This window comes from Maniola hyperantus, chromosome 7 (assembly GCF_902806685.2).
Source record: "Maniola hyperantus chromosome 7, iAphHyp1.2, whole genome shotgun sequence".
NCBI classification, from domain to species: Eukaryota; Metazoa; Arthropoda; class Insecta; order Lepidoptera; family Nymphalidae; genus Maniola; species Maniola hyperantus.
In genome coordinates, this window is record NC_048542.1 from 5231001 (window position 1) to 5251260 (window position 20260).

Below are 20260 nucleotides of genomic sequence, written 5' to 3' on the forward strand. Positions count from 1 at the left end.
GTCTATTTGACCAAAGAATACCGTATTGGTATGTAAACGTACGGAAGGTAGTTAATAAGTTTGTCGTTGTAAATTTTGTTTGTACATGAATTTTTTTAATTGTTCAACCTTAAATTATTAAAAGTGCATTCACAATCCCTCTTCTTGAAACATTGATCAGAAAATCTGTTAACGACGAAAAGGTTTCTAATTCGTACTTAGATGTTTAAATTAAACTGTAACTATGAGAGTTAATTTAACCCGTGGAGCGTGTCCCCCCCTATATCCCGATTGCCATCACAACCTGTCGCGGACTATACATAAAACAAGTTTAAAACCAAAACGTATATTCAAAGTAAGCATAGATTAATAACCCGGACCGGGATAGTTTATTGCGAACGTTTTATAAGCACAAATAAAACAAAGCCAACTGCCACCGCAATACTAAAAGAAAAGCAGCCGTAAAAAACGACAAAAATGACCACGCACTGTGAATCGAAATGCAAAAAAATGTTGCCAGACGGAGACGGCGATATACCCCGTTCCAGATAGAGTGGAATGGCAGAAATTTCGAATTTAGAATGCAGCGCGTGCTGTTGGACATCCGTTGCGGCAAAAAAATCGAAACTGCCATCTAGCGGCGCTTTGTAACACCACCGTTCGGTTTTCGATATTTCGGCTGAGGAATGTTCTCCGTTTAGCTTTTTTTAATTTGATTTATTAGTAGGAGAATCGGCATTTATCAAGCGTCTGCCTAATCTAGGCAGAACTGGCTTAGGCAGTACAGCGCTACGGTACCTACTAATTGGTCAATAATCAAAAGGAACCAAAGGAAAACGCATATAAACTCGCCATGACTGTTATAATGCTGTAAATAGGCCTACTTCTCCATTCAATCAATATCTATCGGACCACAGGTCTTCCTTGGCTTCGTAGTAATCTCTATTTACAACGATACTTCTATATGTACAAATATTCAAAAATGACTTCATCAATTAAGTAGGTCGGTATTTCGGTGAAATGTATCAACAAACACCCTAATTAGGCCCAAAAAGCATTGAACATTCATTAATCGTCAACGCTTTTTGTTGAATATAATATTCTCCTTCACAGCTTTACATCTATCTCTCTCTAAGACTCAAACAGTATTGAATATTACTTATATTCGTCACACTAGCTTTCCGAATATTCATTATCCTGCAAAACTTTAAACAAACTAGGTATCTTCCTCATTTTTATTAGGAGTCAGTTAACAAACAGAAATTAATGCTCTTGTAAACGATCAAAAACTTATCCACTTTAATGACATAATCTAATTAATGATACGTTCGGACCACCGTGCGTCATAACACGCTTGATTGATCGGAATCATTATGCGTTATCATTAGGGTACAGTACCTTTTTATTTGACTTCTGTTTCATGCTATAGATGAAAATAAAACGTAGATGAAAATTAACTGTTGGGTCTTTAAATTATACTTATTTTACTTTTAGTTTAGTGTCATCGATATAGAAAAGTTAGATTATTATCACTACCAATATTATAAATGCGAGAGTGTGTTGTGTTTGTTGATATGTCCTTCAATCCCGCCGCACTTTGACGTGACGACGTGATTTTTTACCTAATAAAAAAGTAAATACAAATAGTAGGTAATACAACAAAACTCATACAAAAATTGTATTTTAAAAAGTGAAGACAACGTAGTAGCTTACATAGCTTATGTGTGTGTGACATACATATATACGCGTAGATACATAGAAGTATACATATATATTATATGTTAGGTTCGGAGTAGGGATAACGTGGCTTAATAGATTTATTAAAAAAATCTAATTTAATACGAACCGAATTATCAGAATTTTCAACATTATATTAATTACAATGCGTGTTAAGTAGGTAAATACCAGTATATGAATACCACTCATGACAAAATAACATACATGCATTCGTAATATTTTTATTGTCATATCAGAAAAAAAATCGAAAGCTTCACAAAAACCCATAAAAACCGTATAACAAAGATGTCACTTTGACGGATTTGTGTCATTTAGGGAAACCAAAAACCATTTTGAGTTTCGAATCTTAACCCACCTAATGACGTCATTTATTACGAAACTGTATCATTGGCTGGATTTTTTTTTATTTTCTCCGAAATATAAAAAAAAACTTCTTCGAAGTTTTTTTGAAATCGATCATGTTCTATCAAAGGTATTCAGTAAGTATGATGATAATGCCATTTATTTATTTATTTCCACACAAAAAGAAAAAACACTTACAATATTGGTTTCTTCGTGCTCGTAAGCGCTTGGCGGCTTGTCTGAGCACTGCACATCTCACTGTTAAACTAACTTTATTTTGTTAAAAAAAAAACCTTGGCGATATAAGACACACTTTCGCATTTATAAGTAACTAGCTGATGCCCGTGACTTCGTCCGCGTGGATTTAGATTTTCGAAAACCGCGTGGAAACTCTATTTTTCCGGGATAAAAAGTACTTGAACTATATCCATATAAGATAAAAAGTTTTCAACTATATCCATGTAAAAACTAAAAAATCTGATCATTCCGTTGCTCCGTTACGGCGTTATTAAACAATAAACCAGCAAACAAACACACTTTCGCTTTTATAATAGGTATGGGTAGTGATATGGGTAGTGCTATTAGTATGGATTATTACTCGTAGTATGGTAATATGTCATAATCCGCGACAGGTCAAAATGGCAATTGTGGTATGAGGCGGGTGGAACTCTCCGCACACCCACACATCACCCGCGCTCACCCTCACCGGGTTAGCGCCGGGGCTATACGGGTATGCGGAGCGTTCCCTCCCCGATTGCCATCTCGACCTGTCGCGTACTATAGGTAAGAGCCAGACCACCGGTAGCGCAAGAAACCCGATGCGCTGTTATCAGTCATATTGAGTTGAGTGTCGTTGATAAAGCGGACGCGTGCGCATGGCGGGCTACGACGCGACTAACGTTATTATCCTCGCCGTTACCACGCATGGAAATAAGCCTTTTTGAATTGAGGAGCTGGCGAGCAAAACGGTGTAATTACACTTTTGAACAAAATCCTTTTTGTTCAATCCGGACGTTTCTGGTCCACACACAATACAAATGTGAACTCATTTCGAACCAATACTAATAATTGACCAAAGTTTGTGATTTAAATCAAAAGGGTTCAATTACAGTAAAGTTTTCCGATTTACTACAGTTTGAAATTAAATTCAACAAAACAAAGCAAGTTATGGATTTGCATACGACGACCTGTCAAACATTCACATCATCTTAATCTGTGTTCAGTGTTTTTTGAGCTGGAGCCCAAATAGGTACCTACCTACTTACAGTCACTGCGACATATTTTTGCCTTTCTTACGGTTTTATCGGCAAGGCGTTACAAAACCCTCGAAGCCTTAAAAAGACGCGAGAAAACTTTGTCGCACTGATTGCTCTTGGGCTGCAAGACAGAGATTAGAGCCTATAACTATAACCATAATAATTGAGGCAAAAGTATTTTGAATGACGCAACATAATATTCAAAACTCAGAACTCGACCAAAAATCAAAATAGATAATCCAATAGTCATTTATAAATAAAGCACCAATCTGATACAGAGAGGTTCTTATTAAACATTCAATAAATCATTTTAATATTCAACCATTATCGATAACCAAACATCGATAATCCGACGAACGCTAATGGATCAGCACTACAGGAAGCCCTTTCCCGTCATTTGTCAGCTTGACATTTGACATCAGTCAAACAGGTTCAGTTTACCTGCCGGTTTTTATGTTCACTCGAAGAATCGGTCAAAATCAGACAAAATTGTTCTTAAATAGGTACCTTAGTAGTAGATACCCTTCCCTACTTTATTTACTTATTTAGTGTTTAAGACTATATCTTTCATCATTATCATCATGATCAACCTATCGCACGGGTTTCTTCTCACAATAAGGAGGGCTTAGGCCATATTCGCCACGCTGGCCAAGTGTGGATTGGCAGACTTCACACACCTTTGTGAATATTATGTAGAACTCTAAGGCATGTAGATTTCCTCACGATGTTTTCTTTTACCGTTAAAGCAAGTGATATTTACCTATAAAACGCATATATATAGACTCCGAAAAGATAGAGGTCCGGGATCTAACCCCCAACCGCCCGAATAGGAGGCAGAAGTCCCACTAGGCTATCATGGCAAGCTATCTGTACTTATTCTTAATAATAATACATTTGTTTTTTCAATGATTTTCTCTAAAAAGATTTAATTTGTATTCCTTCAAATTTGCCGTAAAGTGCAGCGCAGCCGCAGTGCTGTAGCCACACTGCCTCCGCGCGGCACTTTGCGGCAAATTTGTAGGCGCCTTAAACCAGGATAAACTTTTTCTCTACTGTATATAATAATAAGTTTGAATTTTTTCTTTCTTAAGGGTCCTGCATTTGATTTTCACGTCCATTTTATACACACTAAGCGCATTCATAAACTTATCTTTTCCATAATAATGAAGAGAATTTATAGCACTTAATTCATTTAAATTCCACGACCACTCACTTAATCGTAAACATTATGCAAGTTATCGAGCTATCGACTATTATCGACACAGCGCCTCTCTAAAATTATATGCCAGTAGCAAGTCGCGTCTCATTGATAAATATCCTTAAAGATTGTTCAAGCTCCCGATAATACTTCCACCAACCTTACACTTTCCGCTACAAACAAAACGAAAGCTTAGTACCAGAAGATAGAGCTTCAATTCCTTTCACATTGGCCTCGTTGTTGGAGACCGAGTGTGAGGTTATTTATGAGACACTCACGGTAGGTGTTTTATAGTTATTTGATAAAACACTATCGTGATTATTTAGCCTGACTTTGTGACAGCTGCTGTCCATTTCGCATTCATAAAATTCAAGGAATGTTAGATACCTAAACCTATACGTTTTGCATCAAGACTGGGTACAGCTAGGTACAGCTACCTACAATAACTAATTCTAGTTATTTGCATTATCAAAAAGAAAATTGAAATCGGTTAGGTACAGCTGCACTATTGGGATTCGGCTAGATGATTCGTGATGCCGTAACAAAACATTCGCCGTATGCCGAATAGTGTGACCAGTTGATTTGCCGAATGCCGAATTATCGTGACACCCCGAATTCAAATCATTTGCCGAATCCCGATAATGGAGCGTACCATTAGTAAAATAGTCTTAACAAAAATAAGCACTTACTGAATAACGTTCATAAGGGTTGCTGTACACGTGCAATGACCAGTAGGCTCCTTAGCAACTACGTAATAAGAATTCCAATCAGTAGATTCAATATCCGTTTCTATTTTTCCAGGTAAAAAATGGCGTTCATTGACCCCTCAAGATCGACGGCCGTTCGTAGAGGAAGCGGAGCGACTACGCGTCATTCATATGACCGAACATCCCAACTACAAGTACCGACCAAGACGACGAAAACAGAATAAAACCAGGCCGAATCAGCCGGCCGCCCCGTCCAGTGCTCCACCTTCCGCCTCTGTTACTTTGGGCTCTCCGTACGCCACCACTACGGACTCTCCAGACACGCGCTTCTCACACAATCCCGGAGCTGGTTTCTCCCCATATCGAACATCACCCCTCGCTTCAGACTCGTTTCAATCGAACCAATTCAACGGCCACGTCCAGACTCCGGAATCTTCACCGGCAAGATCTCCTGAACCGCAAGGGAGAAGGAGTGCCCCTGCCGAAGCACCACTACCTACCCCGGACGCTTCACCGGTCGAAAACGAGAAAGAAAACTTCCAATACGAAGAAAGGCGAAGAGCGATAAACGCCTCTATCTCAGATTCGTATTCTTATAAATCTTTCCGAACACCTGTTTCATACTCCTCTGCACCCGTTGCCGCTATGGGCATGGCTAATGGAATGTACGTTATGTGCACACAGAGGACGTTAGCGGAACAGTCTCCCCTAGTAACAGGAACATTCTTTCCACCAGTCGCAACTTCACAGGACCAGCAGGCGTTAGGGACAAGTGCACCGAGAGTTTCCTCCGCGCCGAGCGGGCCCATGTCTGCGGAATACAGTATTCAGTACCACCCTTACGAACAATATGAACATCAGATGTATAAAACTGAGGACTCCTACGTTTCTCACTATCCCGAACAACCTAAAACTGAGTACGAAGAATATAATTCAGGTGGCACTTACTTTGCTGAAGAGCCTCCGAATCAAACTCAAGAAGGGGAACAACAAAATATAATGAACCCTCGACCTGAGATTCGGCAAGGATCACCAGAATCGGATTTAGATGCGAGAGAGTTTGATAAGTATTTAGATTATGGTGCAGAAGGGGCAATAGAGCACTACAGATACGAACAACAGCAGCAGCAGCAATATAGGCCGCAGTACTGTAGCGAGCCTTCACCAGGGCCGGAATACTGTTCAGAAAGGATGTACCCATCTCCCTATGCTTCGGTTATAGCAGGAACTCCACCAGCTGTGCCGTATATACCGCCGCAACCTGGAACCACTGAAGCGCGACCCGATGATGAGTTTAGTGTGATTCTTGCCGGCGTCCGGCAGACTTGCTACAGCAATTGACATTAACAGATACCTAGATCGTTATGTACTCTTTTCAAATGTAGCCCAAAGATTTTTGAGATCAATAATTTATTGTTAAAATATTGATGCTTATGGGAAATTGTTCATGTAAAGAGATAATAATATTATTTTGAAATATAAACTGATCATTGTTATAGTTAGTGTCTGTGTTTGTTAACATATTGTCTCGTTTCAAAAAAGGGAACAATAATTTTATTCAATAAATATGACTGAAAATAGTACATGGTACACACTATTTTAAGAAATATTAAAAATATATTTTGTGATTATTTTGAAAAGACGATTTAGGTACCTAAATAAAAGGTAATATTTAGTGACACTGCGTATGAAAGAGAACACGAGTTTGTTATATTTTAAACAGTTACATTTAGTTTCAAAGATTTATCTATTTCTTAAAATGTGTTTAGTTTGGTTCGTTATTTATGTACATGTACGGGTACCATGGTTTTCTAAATTATCTTACAATCATAATAATGATATTATATTTTGTTTTATTACATTTCGTATCGATAACGATGAATGAACTTAACACAGCTAGGTAGATACTGAAAGGTACCTAGTCTGGCAAATTTAATTTGAAAATTCTATCTAATAATACTTTTAACTGTTTTGTTTATTATTTTTTTGTGATATAATATATCCTGAACTTTTATATTTCAATAATTTTAAATCCTTTTTTCTCAAAATTATGACATTATACCTCGCCTAATAGTTTATGTCCCTCGCGGCTTGCTTTTTCCAGACTTCGTCCGCATACTAGAGAAGTATGGGTATTAGGTACCTACCTAATTCTAGTGCGCTCACGAGCGCTTTCTATGTGAACGAGTTTGGTTCTAATTTAAATATTAATCAATCAAACTCGATGTGTACAATCAAAATCAATTTTAGAATCTAATATCTGTGCCGGAAGTTTTCCAGATTCCTGTAAAAGTGTAAAGTTACACTCAAAGATTTAAATACAAATTTTTCTTCATCAATGAGTTTGATCACTCACCAATTAGAGCTTTCCATTGATATATGTTAAGATAATGTGGACATGATTTTGCGGAATTTCATGATCATGCAAGTCATATTAGGTATATTTTTGGTTCTACTAATCATGATATTTGTATCATTAATTTGATCAAATGGTGCTTATTTACAATGTTGGCACATTAAATAAATAAATAAGAAAATAATGTACATCGACCTTTAGAAAGAGATAGCGGTTTTATAGATCATTGTGTCTGTCGTTGAGACCGTCACATAGGTATGAGTGACAGAGACAACGCTTTACAAGTCTCATTCCACAGGTCGCCGCGTACTGTATAGTGCTCGTTGTTATGGATGCAGTGATACTTAATCCTATGGGAGAGAATTTAAATATGTAGTTTCCTTTGTAAAATGGTAAAAGATTATTTATTTATTTGTAACTATTTTTGTATATTTGTAGTAACAAAATCATTGTCAATTTATTTGAAACATAGCTCTTCCATCCTGTAGATATAGAGTTTAAGATTTATTCAATTTTTTTGTTAGACTCTATTTAATGTAGGTAGGTTGTCTGTATAAATTGTAAGAACATTTAATTGAAAATATCTCATAGTTTTTAATATAATTTGTACTAAAAGTTTAGCTGAAATATTAACTAGTTTGTTACGCAAGCCGTAGATTTAGTTACGAAAACACTCGCACTGCGAACTATGTTCTTCCTATTTTTAAGAAAATTTATAAGAAACAATAAAAATTATATTCTAAATAATGGCATTTTATTCATTTACTTACTTAATCTATCTCTAATAGGTAGGTAGGTAAAACCTAAATCATCGTCATCTCAACCTATTATCGGCCCACTACTGATCTCACGGGACTCCTCTTAAAATGACGATGGCTAGTCCACCACGCTGGCAAAGTGTAGATTGGCTGACTTTACAAAACTTTGAGAACATTTACTTATGGAGAACTCTCAGGCATGTCTGGTTTCCTCACGATGTTTTCACAAGTGATATTGCTTAACGCAGTTAGGTACCTACTGTACAAAACTTCGCAAAACTAGAGGCGTGCTCGGATTCGAATCACGGAACCCGCATAGATAGAAGGCTGAAGTCTTCCCACTAGGCTAGGCTCTACATAGGTAGGTATAATGCGTATATATTTTACTAAACAATTAGATATAAATATACAGAGGCCTATTCCTCCAATAGATTACCAATGGACTTTACTTAAGTTAAGCTAAACCTCTCCATGGCATTGAAATATACATGAATTTGCAATTATTAACATACTTAATATAGTTAGGCTCACATTCGCTGACATACATTAGGCTCATCAGGCTTAGTTTTATCAAAATCGATCAAGTAGAATCTTGGCTGGCAACGCATCGCGCGACTCCTCTGGTGCTGCAAATGTTCATGGGCGGCGGTAATCACTTAACATCAGGTGACCCGCGTGCTCGTTTGCTCGCTATATCTATTTTTAAAAAAAGCTTGTTTGCTACAGCTTGTAACTTTTAATGTGGCTTTATAAAAAGGTTCAAGCAATAGCTCCCAAAAAGGACTGGTAGAAATCAAACTAAACTGGATACCTACCTACCTACTAATATATTACTACCTAACTACCTACTAGCTAAACTGCAAATAATAAGAAATCAAATAACTGTACCTACACTTTTTTTTATTCCGATTTCCGATACAAGTTAGCCCTTGACTGCGATCTCACCTGGTGGTAGTTAAGTGATGACGCAGTTCCTTCACAAGGAAGCCGGCTAACCACCTTGAGTGTAAAGGGTTATGGCAGTTTCACTGAGCCCTGACTCATCGGTTTCTACGCGGTATCAAGGCAGCAAGGCTTTGCCGGTATCGTGGTAACTAGCTGAAGTCGACGCCTCTCACCGGATCAGACCAGAGACAATTAAGAAATTACAAATTCCCAGATTGTCCCTGACGGGAAATCCGGGACCTCCTGCTTACAAGACCACAGCGCTGATCATTGCACCAGGGAGCTCGTCAAAAACATTACTTAATCAGGTAGGAAAGTATCTAATTGTAATTCATTACTAGCCAAAAATTAATATCAGCTATGGCGTGCGGCATGCGAGTAACGCAGCCACACTACGTCTCTGTCTCCTTTCCTCGCTACTGCCAATTATGATATTAATATCAGCTACAGCTAGGTACCCTTGTAATTATAATTCACACGCGTCCGTACAAAAGAAAGAAATGCGACGATCAAAGTACTAATCATAATAAGACAAAAACATTAAAATCAATTCATAAAACGATCCTAAATTTCTTAATATGCCAATAATTCAAATTGCACACATAATTATTAGTTACACAGTAACAAAACATATTAATCATTATCGTTCCTGAACCCAACCTCACACGCACTTCGCAAATACATTGAACAGAAAGAGGTTTTGAGGAACAACACTAGTTAAGGATGCCAGTTTGATCAAAATCGATATTTTTGCCTCAATATCGATATTCTTGACAAGGGTATGGCTTGTTTAATTTTTTATAATCAATAAGTAGTTCAAAAAAGATATAGTACGCGACAGGTCGAGATGGCAATCGGGCAGGGAACGCCCCGCATACCCACACAGCCCCCGCGCTAACCCGGTGTAATAGTGATAATAATTAAATTTTGCGCATTTGAATCCAAACTTATAAGGGTTCCAAACGCGCCTTGGTCTGAGAAGAAGCCCACAACAACAAACACAGTCGAGTATCACTTTGTAGAACTTAGAAATTTTCAGTTTTTTTTTAATTTCTAGTGAAACATTGATTATCACAGCCAATTATTCGATTAATGAAAATTGATATTCAGACTTAGAAGTAGTGACCCTGGTTTAAGTCCAAATAAGATTAAAATTACTAAATAATTTGTTTGGCACGGGTATTCGGCCCGCGGCCCGAGCCGCCTGTAATTACGGCCCGGACCGCACCCCGCCCCCGCCGGCCCTTATTGATGTATTGACGTGACGTTCCGAATATGCAAAAACAATGTTTTGAGTTTGTAAATTTGTGCGATATGAGTATCGATATGGGCTCGCGAATTCGTGGCTTATTTCAGTAGTTGACGCCCTGAAGTTTATTGAACCCAAGGATATCATAATTCTAAACTTATTACAAATATCCATTAAACTAAGGCTACTACCGCTTTTCTATCAAAACCTCTAAAAATATCTAGGTGATCGTATAGAGCTACAAGTTCTAGGTACACACAAGGTTCACAATAAAGAAACACATATTTTATGATTTATTTTACCCGAAACTTCAATTTTCCGAGTAGCCTATCCCTTTCCGGGATTCAAATGTTGTACCAAATAGATGACACCTGTAACTTTATTCACGTGGATTCAATGGGAAGTCTTTGGTTTTCCGGGACTAAAAATAGCCTATGTCTTTCCACGGGATGCAAGCTATCTCTGTACAAAGTTTCGTTACCATCGATTAAGCAGATGAGCCGTGAAAAGCTAGCAGACAGATACACCTTCGCATTAAGTTGGTATGAATTTCTTTGATAGAAGTTGGGGGACCTAATAAAATCTGTCTGAACCTACTACGTTTTCTTATACGTTTGCCATAAAAGATTCAGTAGGTAGATAGTTGTGTACTCGTATTTCATGTAAATTCTATTAAATTGAATATAAACATTTTCAAGTTACATATGTAAGTGTGAAGAGGAAATGTGTGCACTCATAAATAACACCGCAGAAATGTGACTTCACTTCGCGTTTGCAGTCGCAGGCTTATGAAATAAACATAGGTACACATTTGAACGAAAGAAACATAATAATATATCCCCAATACTGTCGATTTTTTCCAAGTAATGATGGTTTTTTATTGCTTACTATCAAATCCCCCTGTATCCACTCATATAACGATTGAGTTAGACCATGGAGCGGTAATCTTACTTCAGACTTAAACAAGTGCGAGTCAAGCTCGCGCAATGAGGGTTCCGTACTACAGTCATATTTTTTCGACATTTTGCACGATAATTCAAAAACTATGATGCATAAAAATAAATAAAAATCTGTTTTAGAATGTACAGGTGAAGACCTTTCATATGATACCCCACTTGATATAGTCACTCACTTCGAAAGTTGAAAATACTAATTATTAGTTCATGACCACAATTTAATTTTTTTTGTGTGATCTAACCCTAAATTCACGGTTTTCAGATTTTTCCCCAAATGTCAGCTATAAGACCCACCTTCCTGCCAAATTTCATGATTCTAGGTCAACGGGAAGTACCCTGTAGATTTCTTGACAGACAGACAGACAGACAGACAACAAAGTGATCCTATAAAGGTTCCGTTTTTCCTTTTGAGGTACGGAACCCTAAAAACGTCCCAAGTGATTTCAAAACTTGCGTCTTACGTCTTTGAAATAACTTGGGACATGGGATGAATTATAACAAGCGTTACTTAAAATTAAACAAATCGCAGAAGCCTTCTCGGAGAAACGCGTAAGCGACGCGATTTGCCCGGTGCTAAAGCAAGGCAAGTCGCTTTCTTCGCTTACGCGCGACTTTAGGGTTAGGGTTGTTTAGGTTTATCACTCGTACATGTTTTGATTTAATTGTCAGTTCGCGGTAACAAGGTTGTATGGACCGTTTATAGTGTGTCTCTTACGCATTTCAGCGAGTAGGTATAGTACGCGACAGGTCGAAATGGCAAGGGCGGGGAGGAAACGCCCTGCACACCCGCACACTGCACAGCCCCCGTGCTAACCCGGTGGGGACGAGCGCGGCGTACCTCAATTGCCATCTCAACCTGTCGCGGACTATACCTACTTATTTGCCTTTTCAGTAGGGATACTAAGGAAAACTAATGAAAGTAGGTATAGTAATAAACGTTTTTCAGTAAGTTTAATGTGTAAAACTTTGAAATTAATGTGTGTACAATTATATGAATCACCATAGAGTAACAATTGGTGAGTGATTCATCTTTGATTTTATCTATAAAACTTCTTATAACATTAATAGCAAGAAATGCAACGTATAATGAAGATAAGATTATTTGTAACAGGCAGAGTAAAATCAGGTCCAGTGCCAATTTATTAAATAACAAATGCCCATTTTTTAAGAAATTGCTGCTCTAGGGACATGACAACTCTGTGGATATATAACACAACTTTTGTACAGTATTTGTACCGCTTGGAAAAAATTCGCTGTAGTAGTTTTATTGGTAACATTTTTACGACACAATTTATTGTTATCATCTTTTATCTTGTTCATCTTGTTTTCAACGAAAACAATTTTTTTAACTCGGTATTTTTAAAATAATTTTTTCCAGCAGATTTGAAAGTCCTGCTTTAAAGTAAGTAGGTATCAATCTCTGTTGAACAGAGCTGTTATGGTTATGAGTTATGAGCTATGACTGTGGTTACTAAAACTAAAGTAAATTAATTAGACGGTGTCAGGACTAGGTACCTACTTGTAATAAGTACCTATTAGGGGGACGATAAATATTCGAGCAGTAATCGTAACGGTGATAGCACAGAAGCTAACAAAAGCTCGCAATAGGCATCTACAAAATATGAAAGCTTTTTATAAAATAGTCATATTAAATCTCTCTCGTTATAAAAGGTCATCGATGAAAAATCTTTCGGGAGAGCTTATGCTCTTCCGAAAGACGCAGTTTTGTTTTGCTTGATCACGCAGCTTGATGCGCCCATCAAGCAGCTTGAGCCAGTAAACGGCACTTTTCTCATTTCTCGGACACTGTCCGAAAGTCGTCGATTCAAGCTAAAATATAAAATCGCATCAATAACTGTCAAGCACGTAAATGCTGGACTCAAGCATCAAGCAAACTTTGTAAACGGTCAAGATGCCTGACTCAAGCAAAAATCTACGCGCTTGACGTCAAGCAGCTTGACCGTCTCGGAAACCCTTTATTGTTACTTAAATAAAGCCTTAATTCGCATACCCCGCACTAGGAATCGAGCCTACATCATAAGCGCTCGCGACGCTGCGGCGCGCGCAAAGACCGATGCGCCTTTGAAGATAGCGCCGATACATTTATTACTGATACTTTGCATAGCGAGATTTGGAATCCATTCACAATGCCCTTAACAATCCGTAAATATGCTACTAATTATTTTTATTTGCTACCGTTGACAATTATTTGTAATTTCAATACAAAAGCTGAGTTCGAACAGACCACAAGCCTGTTATGTGGAACACAAATGAGTTGCTAACAGGAACTCTGTCGACTTTTTATTAATACCCACCTAATTTAATTGTCTTGACACATTAAGATTACCAATTAAGATAGGAAATGAAAAAACGCAACATTTGGTCTGCAAATATACATATATTTGCAGACCAAATGCATATGATGCATAAAAATAAATAAAAATCTGTTTTAGAATGCACAAGTGAAGCCCTTTCATATGATACCCCACTTGATACAGTTATCTTACTACGAAATTGAACATACTAATTTTTAGTTCATGACCACAATTTAATTTCATCATAGTTTTTGAATTATCCTGCAAAATGTCGAAAAAATACGACTGTAGTACGGAACCCTCATTGCGCGAGCCTGACTCGCACTTGGCCGGTTTTTAGGGTTCCGTACCTCAAAAGGAAAAACGGAACCCTTATAGGATCACTTTGTTGTCTGTCTGTCAAGAAACCTACAGGGTACTTCCCGTTGACCTAGAATCATGAAATTTGGCAGGTAGGTAGGTATTGCGCGAGCCTGACTCGCACTTGGCCGTTTTTTTTTGTGTGACGTTACCACAAATTCATGGTTTCAGATTTTTCCCCCAATTTATTATAAATTATAGCAGAATAAGACCTACCTACCTGCCAAATTTTATGATTCTAGGTCAACGGGAAGTACCCTGTTTTCTTGACAGACCGACAGACAGACAGACAGACAATAAAGTGATCCTATAAGGGTTTCGTTTTTCCTTTTGAGGTACGGAATCCTGAAAAGGCTCGAACGGTATGCAATTGGGAGCTTGTAACGCCAATTCGTACTGTTATCGCCTCCTTATCTTCAAATCTTTTATTTTCACTATAGTGTTTTGGAAACACGTATTACGCGCAAAACAATAGGTCGTTAATGAATTGTTTTGGTATCGAATATGGGTAAAAAGGACATCCTTGATAACGCACGTGGCACGAGAGGTGGTTTTGGTACTTGTGTTAACAGCTAGTTGGTATAGCTAGCAAAATGTCTATGGTTTTGTCCAAGTACTTACTTCGTTTTTAGGGTTCTGTATTTCCAGTGAAAAATTAAATTGTAGAGTGGGCCGCCATCCTTGCCAATTTTTGCACAACAGAACAAAATATTATGATTCAGGTATAATTTTAAAAACCAAGTGAAAACTAGATTGATTTCAACAATTATTCTCTAGTCGAAGCATCAAGAAATACGTAACACAAAGACACATTTTTAGATTTATATTATGTCAGATAGGCATATAGGCTGATTGAAAATCTCGAGTTTTGACCACGAAACGATCACGGATCTGAACTAAGTTCGTATTCTAATCAGCGCGGCAAAAGCTCACATATCTGCCTCGTCACGACATCCTGTCTGACTCCGGGTCCGTCAGTCACACCAGCCTATCCTATTTACATAAACTTTGAATTATGGGTTGCTTTTCACCGACTTCAAAAAAGAAGGTTCCTAATTTCGACGTGTAGGTAAACGTTTATTTTACGTAAATACCGGACACCGCAGTCGATATACAGCAGAAAATAATGTATATCGACCTTTAGAAGAAGATAGCGGGTTTGTAGACCTCTGTGTTGCCGGTCTATGTCGTTGAGACCGACAAAACGTCATATAGGTATGAGTGACAGAGACTAACACTCTACAAAGCTAAAATGTCATTCTAAAGGCCGATGTACTTACATAATTTTCTCCGCGTACTGTACGTAATTAGTAATCTACTTCCTGAAAGGAAAAAAGTTCTCAATTTGATGCTTATTTATAGGAAAGCTTAGCTCTACTCCACCTATCAAGCTGTGCTACCGGCTTCTTAATTTATAATCCATCAAAATAGATTTAGCATTTTTTAATGAAATCATATTTCATAAAAAAAATAAGATTGAAGACATTAGATGCAGATAAGATACTCCTCATCACTGAGGGTTGTGACACGGTGAGGGTTTTCTTAGGATAGTTCCGCTCTCATCTTACTTGTGTGGATTGTAGGGACAAATTCCCAAGTTACAAAATCCAGCCTTTAAGAAAACAAAATTTTACTCTTAGGTAAAATTATTTATAACTAAACTAAACTTATTTATAAAAAACCGGTCAAGTGCGAGTCAGGCTCGCGCAATGAGGGCTCCGTACTACAGTCTTATTTTTTCGACATTTTGCACGATAATTCAAAAACTATGATGCATAAAAATAAATAAAAATCTGTTTTAGAATGTACAGGTGAAGACCTTTCATATGATACCCCACTTGATATAGTCACTCACTTCGAAAGTTGAAAATACTAATTATTAGTTCATGACCACAATTAAATTTTTTTTGATCTAACCCTAAATTCACGGTTTTCAGATTTTTCCCCAAATGTCAGCTATAAGATGTACCTACCTGCCAAATTTCATGATTCTAGGTCCACGGGAAGTACCCTGTAGGTTTCTTGACAGACAGACGGGCAGACAGACAGACAGACAACAAAGTGATCCTATAAGGGTTCCGTTTTTCCTTTTGAGGTACGGAACCCTAAAAAACTTAAAAATAAAGAATTATTCTATTCTATTCTATAACCTTCGTCCAAATAATTTAGCTTAGAAATTAGAATAACTTGACAGTTCACACATCTCGCATGTCTGTCTGTCACACCATTTTAATATTCATAATCGACACGTCGCATACTCATAAATAAATTAGAAATTCATAAATACTCACCCGTCGGACCACCCCTAGCTTTTACCTTCATAAAGGTTTATCATGGATATAAAAAAAATAGGTATCATCATACAACAGTAGCTGATTTTTTCTATTCTAATTTCTTTGTAGGTAAAACTGGCACAGAGGTGAAGAGATTCCCCACAATCTTATGAAGGTTTTCTTAATGAGTAAAGTGAGCTCAAATAAGAGCTTTTCGAAAACTTTTTCATAGGCAGGTACAACAACTAGTGGCTGTCCAAATAAAAAATAATAATATAATATTATACCTATTAGTGTGATTAGAATAGGTAGAACAGCATTCAGCATTCTTAGCAGCAGCAGCATATATAGTATAGGTAGGTACCTAAAGGTATTCTCACTTTATTAAAAGCTAAATAGAAAGATGGCAATTGGCAACCCAATTTGGCATTCTTCTTATATGAAATTCTACTTATTTGTAAATGTATTAATTATACCTAAAATATTTTTCTAGCTAAGATGTTATTTTCCTTTGTTAGTTCAGTAGCAATAAATTATGCAAGTTTATGGCTTGTTGGCGGAAAGTCGTGCAAGTATTGGGCAGCATATTTAGACATACTTAAAAATATGGCCCATAATTAGGTATAACTATGCGCCCCATATTTTCAGTACCTGAACCGTAATGTAAATAAATCCAAAGTATATAAGCCTCATTTACCTGCGTCGCCTGCTATCGCACCGCCGATATCGTTGATAGCGAAAGCGATAAATAAAATAACGTCTAGTACAGGTACAGGGTCTCACAGAACAAAAAGCTTAGAATAATAGGATACTACATACATACAGTAATACAGCTAAAGCTAAAACATTCATGCGAGACTCATACAATCATAGGTATCAACTATCAACGTAAATGAACCATTAGCTTGCCTAGGCCTAGATAGGTGATGCCGTCACTTCACAGCGGCCGCTAGATAGCGTCAAACGAAGTCACTGAAATGTCGTCCATTGAAACATGTTTAGGAAACCACGCCATCTTGTTTCATTAGATGTTTCATAAGCTAATATGTATGTATGTATTAGATGTTTCATAAGCCTGATAGTTCCCTGGACGTAGCAAACTGAAAATAGTGTAAAAAGAACTGTCTTTGTGCCCGTTTCAAAACTTCCAGATAAACTTTATCTAACTAATAAATTTGTCGTTCTGACAGTTTTATATTGGAAATCTGGCAAAGTGATAAATTTATCTGTTAGATAAAATTCATATGGCAGTTGTGAAACAGACCCGTATTATTTTAAGCACGATTTTAATTTTTAAGGTTTCGGCTTTTTTAGCTTAATTTCTTGGGCCAAAAATTACTTACCGTATAAACTTAAGCTATTACCCAACTATAGCTACAGCCTACAACCCATCTTGCTTAAATTGTTTTTACAAACGGCTGTGAATGTTATTTAATACAATTTTTTGTTAAACTTGCATACCCTGATCACCTGATCCCTTAAACCACCTTCCTTATCAATAATGATATTGATGTAGAGTTAAAATAATGGCTATATTATTATTTAGTAAAAGATTGTTACATATTTTATGTACAAGTTCAGGTGCAAATAATTAGAGTATAAATCAAAAAGTTTAAGCCTCATTTACCTGCTTCGCCTGCTATCGCACTACCGATATCAACGATAGTGGCAGCGATAAATAAAATAATGTCGTGCACAGCTACAGGGGAAACTATTTTCAGAACTCTTTTTTTTCAACAACTTCAAAATGTAAAAAATCGGTGAAGTGCGAGTCGGACTCACACACGAAGGGTTCCGTACCATCGTACAAGAAATAACACTAAATATTTTTTTAATTTTCAGGGCGGCCATTTCGAAATCTTTATTATATTTGTTTTTATAGCGGTAATAGAAATATCTGTAGGTACAGTCTGTGAAAATTTCAACGCTCTACTTATTACGGTTTACGAGATACAGCTCACTGACAAACAAAAGACGGACGGACGGTCGGACAGCGGAGGCTTAGAAATAGGGATACGTTGGCACCCTTCAGGTATGAAACCCTAAAAACCAGTAGGTAGTTGATTGGCCTCTAAATTAAATTGGATTTTAAAAATGGCCCCATTGACCCCATCTCAAACGTCCTATATGAAGCTTCTCTCTCATAGCATGTAAAAGAAAACTTGTGCCCGTGACCAAATTCAAATTTCAAACCCCTATTTTACCCCCTTAGGAGCTGAATTCAAAAAAATACTCTCTTAGCGGATATCTACGTCTAGTTTGAGATGTGCGTTGATAGATCTGTCAGTCAGTCCTTTTCCTTTTATAATACGGTGTAATAATTAGATGGAATTAGGAAGGAAAGGAGGTAGGAAGGCTACCTATAGTATGCGTCAGGTCGAGATGGCAACCGGGATGTGGACGCCCACACACCCGCACAGCTCCCACGCTAACCCGGTGCGGGCGGACGCGGGTAACGTCCGGGTGTCCAGGGTATCTCCCCGCCTCATAACCCGATTGCCATCTCGATCTGTCGCGTACTTGTTATGAAAGAGATTTCAATATCCCCAGCACCTGTACATAGCAGCGTCCAGTTTAAATTAGCCTGCGCTTTACGCAGGAATTTGCGAGTGGCCATTAACATAGCCCCGCGCTTCGCTAAAAGCCTCACACATACGCGGTATTCGATAGCAATTACGCTTATTATTGATACGTAGTGCATACGAGTATATAAAGCTACTAGCTGACCCGCCATGGCTTTGTTTGAGTAGATTTTGTAAATCGATGAGGGCGAAGAACATCTGATGACGGACTTTCATATGAACTTGCATCCCCTATTAAGTCTAACGCACACATATTTAGGATACTAAAGATATGTTACGTTCATATTACATGCCATAAATAAAATTCTTGCTCTGTGATGAGTAAGACAGAAGATGAAAACGCATGAGAGTAGGTAGAAGCGATAGATAGCGCTTTAGGTTCAAATGTGAACCAAATGTCCGTTTTAAATCTTCACATTAAATTTAAATAAAACCCCGAGGAATATTGTAAAAATCTAAACCCACGTGGAGGAAATCGCAGGGATTGACTAGTTGAATGTTTTGTATCAAGCTATTCCTATCCTGAATTTCTCAATTTCCTTTACTAAGCTAATTTTCACGGAGCTAATTTTCACCACAAGTGAAAGTTTATGATTGAAATTTATAACTTGGGGTAGAAGCAGGCTAGGCTCACTTAGTCACGTGACCCGAGAAATGTGTAACCTATCCCTTTGATGGCACGTTTTCTTATGTGTGAAAGAGATAAGAGACAAGAGATTACGTGATAGAGAGAGAGGCGTTGTTAAATTTTAGGCAGCGCCTTATTGCGACGAAACAAGAGTTGCTATTTATTTAAACGTCTTTGCGGAGTGATCATTCTGTACTTAGAAAGTACCTATTAGATAAGCATTAAGCATAAAGTTTTATAGATTCTTGCCCTAATCGATCTCTATACGGCTTCATACCGAAACTAAAGGCTCATGGCGGCACGGCTTTGATTAACAATGGAACCAACAAGAATTATTTTAATCACATGTGGTCATGTCAATAAAAATCACATTATTCGAATAATCTGCGATCAATACTATCAAATCGTTATCCCTGTATCAACAGTTTAATACCTTTTCAATCCACATCGATCTCAATACGACTGACGGACACAATTGGTGTAAGAGCTGGTGATCGAAATGCTTATAGCGTTTATGCCGTGTCTAGAAAAACACAACTTTAACAAAAGTTAACTTTAGCATAATATAATTTTACTTAGTTAATTCACTTTAACTTTTATTAAAGAACCCAGCGAATTT

The 20260-nt window shown here is 37.5% G+C and overlaps 1 protein-coding gene across 2 annotated transcripts in view; it reads left to right on the top strand.

Annotated features, from left to right (window-relative positions):
- The window catches only part of Sox15 (Sox box protein 15), a 126560-nt gene extending 118244 nt beyond the window's left edge, over window positions 1-8316 (top strand). For both annotated transcript variants that reach the window (XM_034970337.2, XM_069499891.1), the window contains one exon: window positions 5314-8316. In XM_034970337.2, coding sequence (XP_034826228.1) covers window positions 5314-6560 — 1247 coding nt within the window. In that variant the 3' untranslated portion in view covers window positions 6561-8316. The remainder of the gene's footprint in view (window positions 1-5313) is intronic.
- Window positions 8317-20260: the final 11944 nt, after the last annotated feature.